General features: G+C 47.0%; 6 protein-coding genes across 22 annotated transcripts; 4 read left to right on the forward strand and 2 right to left on the reverse strand.

Annotated features, from left to right (window-relative positions):
* Positions 1 to 221: 221 nt before the first annotated feature.
* On the forward strand, positions 222 to 1,546 carry LOC112348096. The gene has a single exon (XM_024680155.1). It carries the CDS (start codon positions 222 to 224, stop codon positions 1,458 to 1,460), a length of 1,239 nt encoding a protein of 412 aa, XP_024535923.1. The 3' UTR covers positions 1,461 to 1,546.
* LOC112348056 lies at positions 1,472 to 2,910 on the reverse strand. Of its 8 annotated transcripts, none has more exons than XM_024680012.1 (6): positions 2,459 to 2,696; positions 2,308 to 2,388; positions 2,148 to 2,250; positions 1,824 to 1,944; positions 1,628 to 1,759; positions 1,472 to 1,560 (listed from the first exon to the last, which is right to left on the reverse strand). In XM_024680012.1, the coding sequence occupies exons 1-5, from the start codon at positions 2,664 to 2,666 to the stop codon at positions 1,646 to 1,648; spliced, it is 627 nt and encodes a 208-aa protein (XP_024535780.1). In that variant the 5' UTR covers positions 2,667 to 2,696; the 3' UTR covers positions 1,472 to 1,560; positions 1,628 to 1,645. The 8 variants fall into 8 exon arrangements, 5 of the variants coding, with proteins under 5 accessions (XP_024535780.1, XP_024535779.1, XP_024535778.1 ...); XM_024680011.1 differs by having other exon boundaries at positions 1,476 to 1,560; positions 1,615 to 1,759; XR_002992946.1 differs by lacking the exon at positions 1,472 to 1,560 and adding an exon at positions 2,796 to 2,910 and having other exon boundaries at positions 1,610 to 1,776; positions 1,824 to 1,958; positions 2,141 to 2,250; positions 2,459 to 2,730.
* Positions 2,662 to 3,958, forward strand: LOC112348055 (purine permease 3-like). Of its 2 annotated transcripts, none has more exons than XM_024680008.1 (2): positions 2,662 to 2,755; positions 2,822 to 3,958. In XM_024680008.1, exons 1-2 carry the CDS (start codon positions 2,701 to 2,703, stop codon positions 3,931 to 3,933), a joined length of 1,167 nt encoding a protein of 388 aa, XP_024535776.1. In that variant the 5' UTR covers positions 2,662 to 2,700; the 3' UTR covers positions 3,934 to 3,958. The 2 variants fall into 2 exon arrangements, with proteins under 2 accessions (XP_024535776.1, XP_024535777.1); XM_024680009.1 differs by having other exon boundaries at positions 2,672 to 2,755; positions 2,825 to 3,958.
* A 2,586-nt stretch (positions 3,959 to 6,544) lies between these two features.
* Positions 6,545 to 8,162, forward strand: LOC112348045 (probable purine permease 5). Of its 2 annotated transcripts, none has more exons than XM_024679989.1 (2): positions 6,545 to 6,853; positions 6,936 to 8,162. In XM_024679989.1, exons 1-2 carry the CDS (start codon positions 6,799 to 6,801, stop codon positions 8,012 to 8,014), a joined length of 1,134 nt encoding a protein of 377 aa, XP_024535757.1. In that variant the 5' UTR covers positions 6,545 to 6,798; the 3' UTR covers positions 8,015 to 8,162. The 2 variants fall into 2 exon arrangements, with proteins under 2 accessions (XP_024535757.1, XP_024535758.1); XM_024679990.1 differs by having other exon boundaries at positions 6,939 to 8,162.
* LOC9637875 lies at positions 8,016 to 13,303 on the reverse strand. 5 transcript variants are annotated; one of them, XM_024679987.1, is made up of 18 exons: positions 13,022 to 13,303; positions 12,849 to 12,971; positions 12,726 to 12,780; positions 12,375 to 12,667; positions 12,029 to 12,323; positions 11,915 to 11,977; positions 11,767 to 11,864; positions 11,634 to 11,718; positions 11,384 to 11,585; positions 11,197 to 11,332; positions 11,006 to 11,147; positions 10,726 to 10,945; positions 9,253 to 10,673; positions 9,065 to 9,195; positions 8,786 to 9,011; positions 8,472 to 8,739; positions 8,224 to 8,420; positions 8,016 to 8,164 (listed from the first exon to the last, which is right to left on the reverse strand). In XM_024679987.1, exons 2-18 carry the CDS (start codon positions 12,969 to 12,971, stop codon positions 8,061 to 8,063), a joined length of 4,059 nt encoding a protein of 1,352 aa, XP_024535755.1. In that variant the 5' UTR covers positions 13,022 to 13,303; the 3' UTR covers positions 8,016 to 8,060. The 5 variants fall into 5 exon arrangements, with proteins under 5 accessions (XP_024535755.1, XP_024535752.1, XP_024535753.1 ...); XM_024679984.1 differs by having other exon boundaries at positions 8,786 to 9,008; positions 11,197 to 11,585; XM_024679985.1 differs by having other exon boundaries at positions 8,224 to 8,414; positions 11,197 to 11,585.
* A 1,088-nt stretch (positions 13,304 to 14,391) lies between these two features.
* On the forward strand, positions 14,392 to 16,850 carry LOC9629050 (probable aspartyl aminopeptidase). 4 transcript variants are annotated; one of them, XM_024680073.1, is made up of 10 exons: positions 14,392 to 14,656; positions 14,709 to 14,793; positions 14,876 to 15,011; positions 15,112 to 15,384; positions 15,434 to 15,584; positions 15,657 to 15,896; positions 15,954 to 16,086; positions 16,144 to 16,325; positions 16,384 to 16,496; positions 16,556 to 16,850. In XM_024680073.1, the coding sequence occupies exons 1-10, from the start codon at positions 14,408 to 14,410 to the stop codon at positions 16,662 to 16,664; spliced, it is 1,671 nt and encodes a 556-aa protein (XP_024535841.1). In that variant the 5' UTR covers positions 14,392 to 14,407; the 3' UTR covers positions 16,665 to 16,850. The 4 variants fall into 4 exon arrangements, with proteins under 4 accessions (XP_024535841.1, XP_024535840.1, XP_024535842.1 ...); XM_024680072.1 differs by having other exon boundaries at positions 15,434 to 15,896; XM_024680074.1 differs by having other exon boundaries at positions 14,540 to 14,656; positions 14,709 to 14,812; positions 15,434 to 15,896.
* The last annotated feature ends 410 nt before the right edge of the window (positions 16,851 to 17,260 follow it).

Consider the following 17,260-nt stretch of genomic DNA (forward strand, 5'->3'; position numbering starts at 1 on the left):
ATACCCACGCGTAATTCACCACATTAGCGACACATTCCTCTTCTCTGCTTCTGTCTCGCATGCTGCGTCCTCTCCCTTGCTCCACAGATCCTTTCATCCTTTCCTGCCAATATATTACGACGCAGGCATTTAGTCTTCCAAATCCCGTACTACTCTTACCTTGAGAGCGTAAGAGGGTCGCCAAGCTCACAGGAACAAACCAGGAAGACGATTGGAACAGAATGAGGACGCAGCAGCAGCAGCAGCAGCAGCTTTTCGGGGATGATCATAACAGCGAGAGCTGCGTCTACGATCCACCAGCAGCGGAAGGATCCTTGAGGTTCCAGATCTCATTGCGGTCCAAAGAAGGCTTGTTACCGCCACCACCTGGAGCAATGAATCGCGGGGTTTTAAAACAGGAGCCAGAAGTAGAGCAGGAACGAGAGCAGTACCTTGTGGCCCCAAGCAGCAAACAGCAGCAGCAGCAGCAGCAGCAAACAAGTCGATCCTTGCCATCGCCACCGGGGATCAAGAACAGGAAGAAGTTCGTTGGAGTGAGACAACGCCCGTCTGGTCGCTGGGTGGCGGAGATCAAGGACACCACCCAGAAGATCCGGCTGTGGCTGGGGACCTTCAATACTGCCGAGGATGCTGCTCGAGCTTACGACGAGGCTGCCTGTTTGCTCCGGGGCACAAACACCAGGACCAACTTCATCAACACAGCTCCCGCTTCAGACGCATCGGCTCTTCCTTCCAAGGCCGCGAAGATGCTTCTCTTCCACCGTGGTTCCACACCCAGTAGCTCTACCACTGGCTCGTCTGCTGCTGAGAAGCTGCTCGATTTCTCCAGGCCGAAGAGAACTGCTGCTGTCGGTGATAAGAGTGTCAGCTGCTTTCTTCCTCCACCGAAAAAAATCTGTAGCTCGTTGACACCCAGCAGCAGGCAGCAGCAGCAGCAGCAGGACGGCATTTTGGGATCGGAATTCATTGCCGAAGGCAGTGGCTTCTACAATCCTAGCTCCGGCCTGTACTCCCTGTCCTCCTCCAGTACCTCACACTATGTAAACTCGGAGGACCTGTCGAGCGTTGAATCGGCATTTGACATCTACTCCGGATTTCCTCAGTCATTCGACGAGATTCCGCTGCTGGAAAGCTGCTGCAGCAACAGTGTTGACGCTTGCATGAACAGTAACGTTGCAGCAAACGTCGGCCTTGGTGTTGAGCAGCAACAGGTCCAGAAAGGTTTCTATGAGAGGCAAAATTCGGTTTCTCTGAATCAGGGGAACAGCGGCCAAGATTGTTGTCTCATGCTGGGAGCAACTTCTTCTTCCATGATGTCTTCTCCGAGCTTGTCGTTGCCTCCCTCGTTTTATTCTCAGAGATCGTCCGCATGGAAGCAGCAAAAACAGGAACCAGAACCCACCGGAAACGAGAATCAGGAGTGTTTATGGGATCTCACCCCTCTCTGCACTGTGAACTAGGTACCACTGTGAAGAAGTTGATCGTCAGTGGTGTGAGCGAGGAGATCCCATAAACACTTCCCGATCAACAGGGTAGTTTTCGGAACCGCTTACACAGCAACTACAAGAGTGTTACAGTTAGCTGTGTATGAAGTTTTGAAACAAGAAACTACACCTGGAAATTTTACTTTTTATGCTCGCTTGAGTCACTTCGGCTCTGACATTGAAATTCTGCTACTGCGGCAGTGCAATCTATTGCATTGTCTGGTGCAATAACTTGTTCGTTTTGTCGCCTCCATAGCTATCAAGTACCTGGGACGCTGCTGTCCATTTGACTCTGCTGAGAATCTGAATAAATCAAGCCCAGAAAAACTGAAGTTGTACCTTCGTGTTTACTATAGCTGGCAGTCCAGGATCACGTGAAAACTTCACTTCTGTAGTCCTTGATCCGGTCACAGCGTTCCTTTTTAAAAGCATACAAAGTTCCGTGAAGGTACGCCCGCGCCTGAAACAAAAGAACTGTGCGCCTGCGTCAAAGCCCACACTACAAGAATCCAACCAACAATTCTCTGCGCTAACCTTTCTTGCTTCACTTGTCTCTTTTGCTACTTCAAAATGCTAAGGAAAATGAGAAAGAAAACCAGCTAGCGACTTCACTCGTCCCTTTCTACATAGTGAGCGATTGCAACTTCAGTAGGTACCTCTCACCTGCCCGCTGTGGCTGCATTTTCTTCCAACAAGCCATGCTCTGTGCTCAAGGGAAAGGAAAACTTGCATTTTTTGTTATTCTTTGCGCCATCTCCCAAGGCATCTGTTCAGCCAAACACGTCAGTGGAAAACAACGACAGAAAAAGCTCATTTCTCTCACCTGCATTTGCCATCTTTCGCAATAACCAGCGCAGCTGCATCGTGTCCTCTGTGTGGCCATAGTCACAAACCTTTAACCCCGCTGCAAGACCATTGTTGCAAAGTCAATACTTTCAAGTCCAACAGGACAAAAAATGTAAGAAAATACCAACCGCGGCGACAAAAATCAACGTCAGCTGCGTGGGGTACGAAGTATTCCTCCCAGTTACGTCGCGATAAGATGGCTGCATCAAAGCCAAGCTGTGCCACTGACGGACGAATATGGAAACGCTTAAGTCGTTGTTGATAGCTTTTCCCTTGGAACAAGCGAAGAGTACCCAGTATTGGGGCAGCAATCAATGTGTGATCTTCTCGATTCATTTGCTTCCATCAATCTTCTTCGTGGGATCAAAGAATGGACAGCAACACCGCCGTGGAGATGTCTCTGATCGTTAACAGCAACAACAGCAGTAAGTAGAAAGAAAATCCTGTGCTCGATCCAAATCTTACCTTTGTTCTTTGATTCACATCCACAGCAGCTGCCGCTACCGGACCTATCGCTGCCACTCCACCCGCGAGCAAATTCTTTCTCCACGACTCGAAATTCCGGCGATCCCTCGTCTCCAAGCCGCTCGAGACCCTGCGATCCAAATCCCGGCTCCACTGGCTGCTCCTCTCGCTCAGCATTCTTTCGATGCTGACCGGGATGATCGCCGGGCAGCTGCTCACGCGATTCTACTTCGCGGCCGGGGGATCGCGCAAGTGGCTCTCGACATGGCTCCAAACGTCGGGATGGCCGCTGCTAGCGGTGGCCACTGGATCGATCTACTGGAAGCGCGGCATCAAGCTCACGCCGCTCACACCGGCGCTCGCCGCGACCTACATCGCACTGGGATTTCTTGGAGCCCTAGATAATTTCATGTATGCCTATGGCCTGGCATACCTCCCGGCCTCCACGAATGGCCTCCTCTCCTCCAGCCAGCTCGCATTCAATGCGATCTTCGCGCTGATCATCACGCGCCAGAGGATCAATCCCTTCGGGTGGAACGCGATCGTGCTGGTGAGCAGCGCCGCCGTGATCTTGGCGCTTCACTCCGACGATGAGAAGCTCCCGGGCGTGACGAGAAAGGAGGTCGTCCTGGGCTACGTGATGACGACCGGCGCCGCGGCGCTGTTTGGATTGCTCTATCCTCTCATCGAGCTTGCAATCCGGAAATTTCTCACCAGATCGAGCGACGGCGGCGGCGGCGCCGTCGTGTTGGAGATGCAAACCCTGCTCTCGCTCGTCTCCACCGCGGTGGCCAGCGTCGCCATGGCGATCAACGGCGATTTCCTGGCGATCCCGGGCGAGTCGCGGCGATTCAAGCCCGGCGCTGCGAGCTACTACCTCACGCTCGTCTCCACCGCCGTGTCGTGGCAATTCGCATTCTTGGGAACGCTGGGAATAATCTTCCTTTCCTCGTCGCTGCTCGCGGGTGTGATTTTGGCGCTCGCGATTCCCATCGGCTCCATCTTCGCGGTCATCTTCTTTGGCGATAGCTTCGGCGGCGTCAAGATCATGTCCATGCTGCTCTCGCTCTGGGGATTTGTGTCTTACACCTTTGGCGGATACGTGGACATGAAGAAGGCTTCCAAGTTGGAGCCCTAAAATAAAGAATATTTTACTTTTCGTCTTCTACCAAAGGAAAAAAATTAAGGATAAATATTCCTAAAGAACACATCTTAAATCCATACCAACACAAGCTTTTTGTCAAATCTAACACTGTGTTTGCCATACTGTCATTCTTGATTTAGGTTAGAAGCTTTTTGTTATGTTCACATAACAACACTACTCTTGCAGCTGCGTCACATGAGTTGGTTAGGATTTTATACTTCATGTAAGTGTTATAAACAAGATCTAAAACAATATATAGGTGTGATGTACTGCTCCAACTTCTGTAGGATGTGAGCGCCAAAATCACTCTTGCAAGCAATGACAAGGAGAGGAAAATTATACACCAGCCTTCTCAAGAAAGCGAATTGCCACGACATGGTGGTCATGAGGTAGTAGTTTGCAGCACAATCCCTTCATCCATCCCATGATGAGTTTTATATATATATATATATATAAACCCAAAAAAGCTACCTATTTATTTAGCTCTCCAGAGGTTCTCTACATTAGTTAATTAATTAGTTGCTGACTTAGTGTTCCACTTCATTTCTCTAGAGATAGTCAAATTGAACCCTGAGCTCTGACCTTCACCTTGGTCTGCCACCAAACGGCAAAGACAATCATCTAGGCAACTTATTTAAATCCTTTGGTTTCATGGGGGTGTAACGAGACCATGTAAACAGAATATAAATGAATGAATGAATGAAATATGTTAGGCTTGGTGGTGGTCCTATATTTATTCATCCTCACTGGCAACTATTGCTTTATCATACAACTTTTGCTTTTCTTTTCTTGCTCCTTTCTTTTATTCCTTCATTATACTTGCTGCACACTCCATATTTGTATATTAATTTCTAAGTATACCAGCATATGATCAGTCTTTTCTATTTCTATCTATATGTTCTTCCTATCTTTTTGTCAAATCTAAGATTTTACCTATCACTGTGTTTACATTTGCTCTTCCATTTTAATCCTCATTTCTTATACCATGCCACACTGTCATTCTAGATTTAGGTTAGAAGCTTTAAGTGCTACTTCGTTGTGTTCACATAGCAACACACTCTTGCAGCTGCATCACATGAGTATTTATTTGTTTGGATTTTACACTTCATGTAAGTATTACAAACAAGATCTAAAACAATATATAACATGTTATGTAATTGTTTTGGTACTGCTAAAATCCTTGGTGTATTGCCATTTTCAACTTCTATAAAATGTGAATACAATGTTGCTTCTCTTATCCTCATAACAAGGAATTCAGAGATGAATTGAAATTTTCAGAATGGAATGGTGCCATTCTTTAAATTTAATATTTAACTTCCTTTTTTTTCTTTCTAATCTTATATTTTTTTCTTGGTCTTTACCCACTTACAACCATTTCTTTTTCTCATGATCTTTCTTATGATTGCATGGTTTCACAAAGGTTCTGGGCAGCTCAAGAACAAGAGAGTTTAGGATAAAAGTGTTGCCTTTGTTCTTAGTGATCTTATGCCTCTAGATGGGTGCTATAAACCCCCAAAACATGATAGGTGTTAACAGATCCCAATTATTTCTTGCACATTGATCACTAATGACTTTTAGTGACTTGTTTTGTCCCATTCCCCTGTTTTAATCGTTTAGAGTGTGAATGTCACTAAGAATTTTTTTCTTACTGTTGTTCAATTTCATTCTCTTGAGAGAATGATCCCATTTTCACATGCTTTTTGCCTCAACTTTTCTTCTTTTCCATGATTCTTTCTTTAGAAAATGGATGGATGAATAAGAGTCTAGGTGTAATGATAGATTGAAAATAAGGATGAATAATTAGGATTGTGGTATAAAGACTGTGATCAAGGGGCTGGAGGATTGACAAGGCATGCAGACTCTTCAAGGAGCACTCCAAAAGTCAAAGATCAAGAAGCTGTTTGCAGTTGCATACATCTACTGCAGATACTTAGATTACCCCCTTCTAATATCCTAGGAATTTATCATAAATACAATGCAAACCATTTTTAAGTCAATTAGAAAACTTCTGCTAAGCTAAATTATCATTCTAGTCATGAATTAAATGTAACTGGGCCTTTAAGAGATTTCCACTAGTCATTTATACATCTTTAAGACAAAATGCTTTGGAGAAAGAATGAGCAAGTAGAACTAGAAATGAAGAAACACTCGAGCACATAGAGAGACTAAAGAGAACTTGTGTGGATAGAATACAATGCCTTCAAACACCTACATCAGCATCAGGTGACGTCAACTTTCTCTCCCAATCCATGTATTTTTCATTGCAAATGTTGACAAGTATGTAACAGCATGCACAACATGATAAAATTACAAGTTTCTGTTAACTCTATGATTTGCTATTGTTGAACAACAACATTTTCAGCTAGATTATACTTAATTCGAAGCTTCCACATCCCCAAAATGTAATTTAAATAATAACAATAAATTAATACCAAGCGTGCAGCAAATTATTACTAGGCATAATGAAGGAATAAAAGGAGCAGCAATAAGCAGAAAGAAAAAGCAAAAGTGTATGAGAAAGCAACGGTTGCTAGTTAGGGTGAATAAGTATAAGACCACCACCAAGTCTAACATTTCTTGTGCCAAGCCGCAAAGACAGCACCTAACTAATTAATATGAACTCCTTAATGTAGAGAACCATGCCACGATCTGGAGAGCTAAGTAATGCCATCTACTCTCGATTTGCCCATTGTAGAGGTGGTGTTTTTGCGGATGTGCTGGCAGTCGAAGAAGATTAGGAAAACATGGTGGTGGGTACTACATGACCATATCTAATAATAGTGGCTGGCAACTTTTCCTTGAGCATTGATCTTCTGGGTTCAAGTTTTGCCTCCATCAATCTTCTTCTTGGGATCAAGAATGGACAACACCACCACCGTGGACATGTCTCTGATCAATAACGGCAAGAACAGCAGTAAGTAGAGAGAAATGAGAAAGAAGCAAAATGAAGGAACATGCTCGATCCAAATCTCTAATTACCTTTTGTTCATCCACAGCAGCTGCGGCTCCACCCGCGACCAAAATCTTTCACCACGACTCAAGATTTCGGCAATTCCTCGTCTCCAAGCCCCTCGAGGCCCTGCGATCCAAACCCCGGCTCCACTGGCTGCTCCTCTCGCTCAGCATCCTTTCGATGATGATCGGGACGGTCGTCGGGCAGCTGCTCACGCGATTCTACTTCGCGGCCGGGGGATCGCGCAAGTGGCTCTCGACGTGGCTCCAAACGTCGGGATGGCCGCTGCTGGCAGTGGCGACTGGATCGATCTACTGGAAGCGCGGCATCAAACTCACGCCGCTCACACCGGCGCTCGCTGCAACCTACACTGCACTAGGATTTCTTGTGGCTCTATATAGTTTCATGTATGCCTATGGCCTGTCCTACCTCCCGGCCTCCACCAGCGGCCTCCTCTCCTCCAGCCAGCTCGCATTCAACGCGATCTTCGCGCTGATCATCACGCGCCAGAAGATCAATCCCTTTGGATGGAACGCGATCGTGCTGGTGACCAGCGCCGCCGTGATCTTGGCGCTTCACTCCGATGACGAGAAGCTCCCCGGCGTGACGAGGAAGGAGGTCGTCCTGGGCTACGTGATGACAATCGTCGCCGCGGCGCTGTCTGGATTTTTCTTTCCCATCACCGAGCTTGTAATCCGGAAATTTCTCACCGGATCTTCCAGATCAAGCGACGCCGCCACCGTCTTGTTGGAGATGCAAACCCTGCTCTCGCTCATCTCCACCGCGGTGTCCAGCGTCGCCATGGCGATCAACCACGATTTCCTGGCGATTCCGGGCGAGTCGCGGCGCTTCAAGGCCGGCGCTGCCCGCTACTACATCACGCTCGTCTCCACCGCCGTGTCGTGGCAATTCGCATTCTTGGGAACGCTGGGGATGATCTTCCTCTCCTCGTCGCTGCTCGCGGGCGTGATTATGGCTCTCGAGATTCCTATCGGCTCCATTTTCGCGGTCATCTTCTTTGGCGATAGCTTTGGCGGCCTCAAGATCATGTCTATGTTCCTCTCGCTCTGGGGGTTTGTGTCCTACACGTATGGCGGATATATGGACATGAAGAACAAGTAAGAGCCCTAAAAGAGAGCATATTCTACTTTTAAATTTGAATATACTTTCAAACAAAAATACACAAGCACATAAAAATTAGCGTAGTGGAAGACACGATCATGCGTGGTTGCGATGCTTTGATAAATGCAAGAGTCGGGCCTTCATAGATTCCTACACGAATCATCAAAGTAAAAGATCAAGACAAGAAAAAGAAATCGTTTGTAACTTACTGGCGAGCATGTAAGATCCAGGCCGGGTCACAAGCGTAGTCACGTAAGTCCCCTCTTGATCTAGCTGCGCAGCCACAAGTTCCCACATTGTTGTCACGAGAATGGGCGATTCTCTGGTGTAAATAAGTTGGAGCTCATTCGTATAGTTTGGTGTTGCGTTTCCTGTCGAGATTGCCAATGGCACTGTGGGACTACTCCTGTTAATGAATGCATTCAAGTCGTGAGCCAGAAACTATAAGAAAGCTTACTCGTTCGTCTTTCTCAGCATGAGGAAAATTGCAAAAGGCTGCTCGTCGTATGATGTTGAAGCCAGGGATGAAACGTTGGAAACTGGGACGCAGAGCCTGGCTACAATTCCCATGTCCAAAGCATTTCCGCTAAGAGCAGCTGATGCGTAAGGACTAGAACTTAGTTCATAGTGACTTTTGCGAAGGCTCTTAGGAAATGCTATGATCGTCGCGCCGTCATATGTCGAAACTATGGTTCCACTTTGCGACAATGGAAACTTACATGTTCCTGAAAACAATGAGTCAGGAGAAAAGTATAGCAAAGCCAAAATTACCTGGAGTTCTACAAATGCGATAGCTCGAGTTCGTAGAGACATCTGAGGAAAAAGCGGAATGATAGAAAAAAGAATAGCTAATCAAGAAAATAGCTTGTGGAGGATTCGGATCTACATTTCCGGCGGCATCAATCGAGCGCGCGTGAAAGATGTAAAGCGAGGCCGGACATAAACTGTATGTTACCAGCTGCCTGCTACACTTCCTCCACGAATGTCTCTGGCCCTGCTACACAGACCTGAGTTCGCAACAAACTCAAAAACTGCATGATAAAATTTCACCTGTGGATCCAGTGACTGCAGCATACATTCATATCTTTCGATACCCCCGCCATCGTATCCAGAGAGTTCAAAACTGGGACTCAAGGTGTTGACAACGCTACTACGAATCAAAGTTTCCGGCGTGCCCGTATCTGAGAGAAAGAAAAGAAACAGTTACTATGAATCTATAATGCCTAGGATGCGCTTACCTATGTACCACTTGCAGCCACTCCACAAAGAAAACGAAGATAGGTACCTGACTTTGAAAGTGTGTGCTCCATCCACCAGAGGTCCGACGTGGTAGGGGCTTCCACAAGCCACGAATACTTGCTCATCAACTTCACACTCGGTCCAAGATAACGAGCTGTTGAAGGCCAATGTAGCTATCTGAAGGCGCGTGTAAGCCTCGGGGCACACCAGTCCATGAACTGCGCTCGAGTTCGACGTTAGAACCAGCTTTTGCTCTGCGTGATCCAATGCTATGTTGGAAGCTCTGTCCTCGGCTTTAACCATGAACGTATGCTCCACTCCAGGTGCTAAATAAGATTGCTCCACTCTCCATGGACTCGAGCACGGTATCCAAGTGCCACCCTGCACTTGAGAGTCGAGGCGACAGTAGGATGTAGCAACACCAGATGTAGATCCAAGAGGCCCATCATCCACCGAAAACTCCGCAGTTACTACGTCGAGATCTGGCTGAGAGAGCACAAATGAGACAACCGACGGAGGCGTCGTATCCACGAGAAACCTGTGCTTGATGACGAGTCCGGTGTTTCCAGCTAAATCTGTTGCCGTCACGCTGAACTGATAGACACCGTCCTCCAGATTCCGAAACCTTGCCGGGCTTGTGCACTGTTGCCAGCGTTCTTCTTCCGCGGTGTTTAGCTTCGTCATGCAGCAAGTCGTTGTTGACACCTCCGACGACGCAAACGCATAGCTGACATCTCTGGACGACGAAAACAGCGGCGGTACTGCGAAGAACAGCACTTCAGGAGGCAAGCTATCGATGGTGACCGTGCAAGTGGCTGGAACGCTGCTCAGAGCACCTCCGCTTTCATTTTCCGCTGCTCGTACGCTGACTATATAGATCCCGTCGGGCAGATTACTCAGTTCCAACGGAGACGAGCACGACCTCCACCCGTAAACGGCGGCCCCTTCAATATCTGACAGGTTTAAACGGCATGACCATCTTGGTTCCTGTATACCTGGGAGATTTGGCACGTCAAGCTCGAAGTAAACACGACAAGTTGAAACGTTGGTCAAGTCCTTGGGTAGTATAGTAACTATCTTTGCTCTTGGACGTTCCCTGTGAAGTAGCCAGTGGACAAATACTGGTTGTGGATCTTGGTTGCCTGCTTTGTCAACTGCTCTGACATGAAAGGTGTACCGTCCGTCTGACCGTGCCTCGACTTTGACCGGAGACCCACAAAGCGTCCATCCATGACTCGAGAGGATTCCAGACGTGAACTGGCACTCGAAGTGGTCTGTGTCAGCTGAATCAGATGAGAACTCAAACACTGCGGTCTCGCAGAAGACGGATGCTGACGACGATAGCAAAATTGTGCGAGGCGGTATGGTATCAATAGTAAAACTAGCGAAAGAAATCTCAGAGTAAGCAGTGTTCAAGAAGCTGCACAAAAAGCACGACTATTATCCCGCACCAACTAAACAAGTCCACGTACCTTTCATCCCTTGCTTGAACAGAAAAAGTATAAAATGCATCTGGAAGGCCTTCAGCGAAGTAGTCATTCCCACATATTTCCCAGTCATGGCCCTTGGGAGTTTCAATGGATGCATCAAGCCTACAAAACCACTTTATGTAGGGACCAGAAGTTCCTTCCACGGTGATGCGAACATTGGCGATATTCCCGAATAACGGAGGAACTTCAACTGGATTGATAACTGCAAACATTCTAGTTAATGGTCGAGAAGCGAACATTGTTGCATATGGTAGGCAGGTACCTAAGCATGGTGTTGCACTCAAAGACGCGGCGCTTGCAACAAATGCAAAACGTTGTCCCAATCCGTCTGGACCTTCTTCTGGTACATAATAACCATAAATCACTGCAACATAAAGTCCAGATTCTGGATCCGAAACAGACACCTACAACGTGAAGCGTCTTAAATCTTGCAAAGACATAAAATATTCCAACCTGTTCAACATTGTTCATTCTGTCAGGACGTGGACCACCGTTTCCATACCGCTTGGTATTACTTGGATCAATCACGAACAAGTCCAAATCATTGACAAGGATGACACTTGCAGCCGGCAAGGCAGGCGGATCGTACCTGCAAATTACATCTGAGACGAATATAAACTGTTCCTCCAAGTCACTATACCATGCCAGCGTGAATTTCAAGTCCTCGGAGCCAGGAAAGCATGAGAAGCAATACCGTTGTCCAAATCCAGTTTTTAACGGGTTGCCTTCCTCCGCTGTAACGTTTAGTTTGTTGTGACCAGGGAGAAACAACGAGTGAAGAAGATCAATTCTTCCATAGCCTTGATTGAAGGAGAGTGGAGGATCTATGATCACTCCATTACCTGCTTAAAACTTCAATATTAGCATACATCGTGTCTGAACAAACAAACCATTTAGTCCTCGCAGAGGCACAGCTCCATTAATAAGAATGGCTTTCACCAAGGCTCCCGAAGGTTGCCGAGAATGTGCGAGTACCTACAGTAACTGAGCTGTCAATTGAATTGCTGCAGCTTGACAGACAACCTTAGATCCTGTGGGGTAGAATCCATCCATAAAATATTGACGGATGAGCGCTGCTCCTCCTGCTGTAATTGGTGTCGCCATCGAAGTTCCTGATAAAACTGCAGTGGAATGTCAGCGAAGACTAAACACTAAGAACCACGACAACAACCTAAGGTCCTGCATGTGGCTTCTTTCGAGCCCATGTTGCTCCTGGCAGAGACAATCTTGTCACCTGCAAACAAGCGCGACGTCAGCTCAAGGAAAATAGTCTCGTTTGGAAAACCTGGCGCAACAGTTTCTGGTTTTTGACGTCCGTCCAGCGTTGGACCCCACGACGAAAAACTTGTCATGGAATCAATGCGTTCTCCATTAAAGGGAACGTGGCCCACCACTTCCACAAAGACTGAGTCACCGTGCGTGAGCATCGAGTCTAGATAATCCCCGAAAACTCTGGGAATTGAACCGCTTGGAATGGTTATACTCTCCAGTGACGATCTTAACGACAACGGAAAGTAGCCTGTGTTTTCGTTGTTGAAAAACACGGCTGCCACACTACCGGCGTCTTGTATGGCAACAAGCTGCAACGATAAGAAAACGTTGGCATGTACACTTAATCAAGGAAATTGTACCTTATCAATGCAGTCACAGCCTTCTCGACTTGCCAGCACCACCATTCCTGCTGCGTTGGGAGGTGAGATACATGCCTCTCCCGGTATTGCTCGTAGTAGCGGAAATGGACCCCAATTATCCTGAAACATTACTCCGAAAGAGTTCTCTAGCACCCCGACCCGCAAGTCACTGGTTCCGTTCAAAACGTAAAAACGTAAAAGAGCAAGGTTTTCATGACGTATGGAATGCCCTGGGCCCATACTCGCGCCTACAGTTAAACTATTTTTTGACATTGCTGGAGAAGTGATAGTTCCTGCAAAACTTCAGAAGGGCCTCGAATGAATGAAAGTAAAGAAAAAAGTCAGTCTTACCTACAGAGGAATAAGACGAGCCAGCATTGCCCGCAGCAAAAACAGGTAGGAAAGCCTGGAAAATGCAGAAACAAGGAAAAACGTGATGAATATGGGGAAAAAAGAGAATTTCAGAGATCTTACAGGATTGTTGTAGGTGAATGCATCCACACTTCGTGACATAAGGTTATAGGAACGATCCACAGTTGTCCAAGAATCACTATGAATTCTTGCACCCAGACTGTATGCCTCCCTGTGGGTATTCATCTGAGAAATAGCAGGTTAGTAGACATAAAACACCACACAAGCAGACATACCAGTAATAATCCGAAAGATCCATGGGTGGCGTGACATAAGTGTTCTTTCCAACGCCAATGTCCGTGAAGACAAGCTTCGCATGAGGCGCCATGCCGTTGTACTTGCTGGATTCGATAGTAAAGTCACTGAGTGTTTGATCGCACTGACCAAGAAGAGAACCAGCAACATGAGAACCATGACCATAGCTGTCGATCAAGTCTCCACCCCACATCACTCTGTAAGACACCACCTTCCTGTGGTTTGGACCTGGCGAAGAAACTTGCTCGTCCCGAAAGTAGCAGCTGTTTGACATGACCAGTGTAAAGATCTTTTAGAAATGTATACGTACCTCAGTAAGTCGACACCACTGTCACCAACACCAACAATTTGGCCGTCACCCATGATGCCCATGCCCCAGAGTGGTCTGCTCGGAAAAAATGGAGCTCCTCTCTCCAGAGGAGCCGAGACGCCACTCTGTTGGATTGCGGATGAAAACATATTGCCAAGTCGTCCCCTGAACGCTGGAGCGATCCAAGTTACCCATTCTTGCTTCGACAGCCATTCCACATACTCTCTGGCTTGATCCAGCGGTATTGCTGCTTGCAGTGCCGCAGGTTCTAGCTTTTTGAGCTCCACGACCTTACCATGCTCGTTTAAGCTGGAGTTCCAGTCTTGGATCAAAAGCTCCAGGATATCGACCTTAGCAGTGCATGGCTTACAAACAACTCCAGCAGCTGTTAGCACAGTAGCCACCACACGTCCCTGGCTATCAAAGAGGACGTCTTCTTCGAGTTTCTTCGCAAAAACTTCCTGCCACTCCGGAGCAACCTTGTATCGAGGCTTGTATTCCCCAATCCAGGAAACACCCTTGGTTCTCTTCACACGATCCACCTCCAAGTTTTTTGGAAGAAAAACGTTCCAGCTATGGTGTGGCAAGTAGTGGACGATAGCACAGCCGAGCTTCACTAGATCATCTCGGACTCCCGCATTGTCCCCTCGGCCGCTAAGCTTGACGATCACCTGTTTTGCAAGCTTCTCATACGCACAGCCCGACGAGCCAGTCTCGCCAAGATCGCGTGATGGAGCAAGCGCCGGCGATTTTCCAATGCGGATCTCCGAAATATTTGGCGCATTTCTGGTGTCGATCTTCATACGGCGCAGGCAGACGTGATAATGCTCGCAGCCGATCGCCACAGCCGCTAGGGCTAGCAGCAGCAATGCCCGATGCATCGAGACCGAGATTATCGTCTAGCCGTCTCCAAAGAATGATCACATCCGAGGAGCGCCTACCCGATTTTGCCGATGGAATCCATCAAAATGCGAGACGCTCGCGCGCATTCTTCCGCCAAGGAAATATTAGGGTTCTTCCGAGAACAGAATATACCAGATATTATGCTCAAGGGCAAATGGTAATGGCGAGCACGGCTGCCGTGGACGCGAGCTGGCTGTGGATTGGCAGCGAATGCGGGCGGAGGAGCGCCAGAAGGCGCGGGGAGGTTTTTCCATCCGCGATTCAGAGATGCCAGAGGAGGTTTGGATTGTGGAAGAATCACCGCCACGCAATTGTTTCCGGCCCTCCTCCTCCATCGAGAATCCCTATCGGCGGCGTGAGATTTTCTTCTACTCTCGCTGGAACCGGCAGTGTTCTCGGGAAGGTAAGATTGGCAAAAAATCTCTTCTTCCTCTCATCGATTTTTTTCCTTGCAGCCTCCAAAAACTGAGGAGGATACCTCGATCTTATCAGATTTTCTTTGCTTTCTCAATGCGTCGTGGACTCCTTTCCATGCTACGAGTAAGTTGCTATAGAGTGAGTAAGTTCTTCTCGACCGATAGATTCTTCCTTACAGCTCTTTCTTTCTTCTCTGATGGATTAGTGGAAGCTAAGAAATTGCTACTGGACGCTGGATTCTTGCAACTAAACGAAGAAGATGAGTGGTCCATTGAGCCTGGAGGTCGCTATTTCTTCACCAGGAACATGTCAACATTGGTGGCATTTGCCATAGGTCAGAAGTATGTCAATTGCAGTTCTTTTTTACGTAGATAGGCAAAGCTTTTACTTCTCACGCGATTGTTTTTTCCTTTTCTTTTCTTTCCTGCTTGCTACATACAGGTATCAGACAGGCAATGGATTTCATGTAGTTGCGGCACACACTGACAGCCCCTGTCCAAAGCTCAAGCCCGTTTCAGCGTTATCCAAGTCGGGTTTCTTAAACTTGGGGGTGCAAACTTACGGAGGTGGATTGTGGCACACCTGGTTCGACAGGGATTTGAGTGTTGCCGGGCGAGCTCTAGTGAAGGGCAAAGACGGAGCTCTTGATCACAGGCTCGTGCAAGTCAATGATCCAATTTTGCGGATTCCAACCTTGGCTATCCATTTAGACAAGTTTGTTTTTGCTATCATCTTTAGCTTGCTGATATCTTGTTTGGTGTAGAAATGTGAACACTGATGGTTTTAAGCCCAACTTGGAAACGCACCTGGCTCCTGTTCTTGCAACTAAAATCAAATCGGAGCTTGCACATTCAAACGATGGTAATGGTGCGATATATTCGAATGCTAGTGTCCATCATCCTATACTTTTGCAGGTTCTTTTCTACCCTTTTCTTTGTTCCAGAGAAAAGACAATCGTGAAAGTTTGTGTTGTTGTTCCCGCTCAGATTCTTGCCAAGGAGCTGCAGTGTGACATTGAGCAGATTGCGGATTTTGAACTGAATGTCTGTGACACTCAGCCCAGCTGCATCGGTGGTGCAAAGAAAGAGTTTATTTTTTCAGGAAGGCTTGATAATCTAGCGTCGTCATTTTGTGCTCTACGTGCTTTAAGAGACACTTGCAAAGACAAGACCAGTCTGGAAGACGAGAGCTCGGTACGAATGGTTGCTCTTTTTGACAATGAAGAGGTCTGTCAATAGCCCCTTTTCTTCTTCAATAGCTGATGTATCAACAAACTTTTACAGGTTGGTTCGGACTCTACTCAAGGAGCTGGATCGCCAATAATGTTTGAAGCGATGAAACGCATCGCGACATGGTTGTCCCGTACGAGTGACAGTGAGGGGATTGTGGAACGAACAATACGAAAGTCTTTCCTGGGTAATAAGCCTTGCAAATATTTTATATTCTTCTAGAATTGTGTGTTCTCTTTGCCAGTCTCTGCTGATATGGCCCATGCTCTCCACCCCAACTACTCCGAAAAGCACGAAGAAAACCATCAGCCAAAGCTCCATGAAGGCTTGGTGATCAAACACAACGCAAACCAACGATACGCTACAAACTCCGTCACTGCGTTTCTCTTCAAAGAAGTTGCTCGACTTGCTGGCATACAAACTCAGGTATGCTTGTGTATCAGCAAACGTTTTCGAAAACTCTCTTTTTTCTACTCCTTTTTAGAACTTTATTGTGCGCAATGACATGGGATGTGGCTCAACGATTGGTCCCATACTAGCGTCAGGCATCGGCATAAGGACAGTAGATTGTGGAATGCCTCAGCTCTCAATGCATAGGTATGGTATTTACCACTTAATTTCGCTTCTCGTTGGTGAAATATCCTTGCTTTCATTAGTATTCGCGAAATGTGTGGAACACAAGATATCGACACGGCATACAAACACTTCAAGGCGTTTTATAGAACATTTACCTCCATTGATCAACAGGTTTCCGTGGATAAGTAGGGTCTCCGGGTGTACAAAATTACGGCCATAGTAGCATTGATCTGAAAAGAATGATAGCAGCAAATTCACAGCCTTTTACTGCCTATGAATGCCATTGACGAGGAGGTCCATGTACTCCATGTAGCAATACGAAGGGTGCTTGGGAGGCGGCAAGCTGACCAACACCAGGGCCGCCATTCTCGAGTATCTCATGATGATCGAGTTGAGCTTCACCTCAGCTTGCATGCATACAAGAACTTCTTCATGTCAGCCTTGAGCCCCTGTCCTCCAAGAGCATGAGATATCCCGAGATCTGGAGGGACTAGCAACATGGCCGTGTGTCCGATGTTTTCATTAGCAACTGCTCCATCACAAACAAGGCCGTGGTAATTGTCAAAGGGGCTGTGCAAAAAGCTTTGATCTTGCAGCTCTTGAAGCTGTCCATTGCTAAGAGAGAAAAAGCATGAGGCCACTGTCGCAAACGATCCAGTAGAGGTCGATGGTTCCATATTGCTTCTGGTACTCGCCAGGCCACTTGTCGGACAGTGTTTGCCAAGTTCCATATCATGCTTTATTTCTTTGGGGAAGGGAGTTAATAACAAAAATATTGCTTTATT

This window comes from Selaginella moellendorffii, unplaced genomic scaffold (genome assembly GCF_000143415.4).
Source record: "Selaginella moellendorffii unplaced genomic scaffold, v1.0 SELMOscaffold_26, whole genome shotgun sequence".
Taxonomy (NCBI): domain Eukaryota; kingdom Viridiplantae; phylum Streptophyta; class Lycopodiopsida; order Selaginellales; family Selaginellaceae; genus Selaginella; species Selaginella moellendorffii.

Excerpts from the sequence above, each read along its gene's own strand:
- LOC112348045 (XM_024679989.1), top strand. The coding sequence starts at position 6,799 with ATGGACAACACCACCACCGTGGACATGTCTCTGATCAATAACGGCAAG. Across the intron at positions 6,854-6,935 it reads CAATAACGGCAAGAACAGCA|CAGCTGCGGCTCCACCCGCG; the intron begins GTAAGTAGAGAG and ends GTTCATCCACAG.
- LOC112348055 (XM_024680008.1), top strand. The coding sequence starts at position 2,701 with ATGGACAGCAACACCGCCGTGGAGATGTCTCTGATCGTTAACAGCAAC. Across the intron at positions 2,756-2,821 it reads CGTTAACAGCAACAACAGCA|CAGCTGCCGCTACCGGACCT; the intron begins GTAAGTAGAAAG and ends TCACATCCACAG.
- LOC9637875 (XM_024679983.1), bottom strand. The coding sequence starts at position 12,971 with ATGAATACCCACAGGGAGGCATACAGTCTGGGTGCAAGAATTCATAGT. Across the intron at positions 12,781-12,848 it reads CATTCACCTACAACAATCCT|GCTTTCCTACCTGTTTTTGC; the intron begins GTAAGATCTCTG and ends TGCATTTTCCAG. Across the intron at positions 8,421-8,471 it reads ATGCTGAGAAAGACGAACGA|GAGTAGTCCCACAGTGCCAT; the intron begins GTAAGCTTTCTT and ends ATTCATTAACAG.
- LOC112348096 (XM_024680155.1), top strand. The coding sequence starts at position 222 with ATGAGGACGCAGCAGCAGCAGCAGCAGCAGCTTTTCGGGGATGATCAT.
- LOC9629050 (XM_024680072.1), top strand. The coding sequence starts at position 14,408 with ATGGTAATGGCGAGCACGGCTGCCGTGGACGCGAGCTGGCTGTGGATT. Across the intron at positions 14,794-14,875 it reads GACTCCTTTCCATGCTACGA|TGGAAGCTAAGAAATTGCTA; the intron begins GTAAGTTGCTAT and ends CTGATGGATTAG. Across the intron at positions 15,385-15,433 it reads TTGGCTATCCATTTAGACAA|AAATGTGAACACTGATGGTT; the intron begins GTTTGTTTTTGC and ends TGTTTGGTGTAG.
- LOC112348056 (XM_024680012.1), bottom strand. The coding sequence starts at position 2,666 with ATGAATCGAGAAGATCACACATTGATTGCTGCCCCAATACTGGGTACT. Across the intron at positions 2,389-2,458 it reads CGTTGATTTTTGTCGCCGCG|CGGGGTTAAAGGTTTGTGAC; the intron begins GTTGGTATTTTC and ends ATGGTCTTGCAG. Across the intron at positions 1,945-2,147 it reads AATGCAGCCACAGCGGGCAG|GCGCGGGCGTACCTTCACGG; the intron begins GTGAGAGGTACC and ends CTTTTGTTTCAG.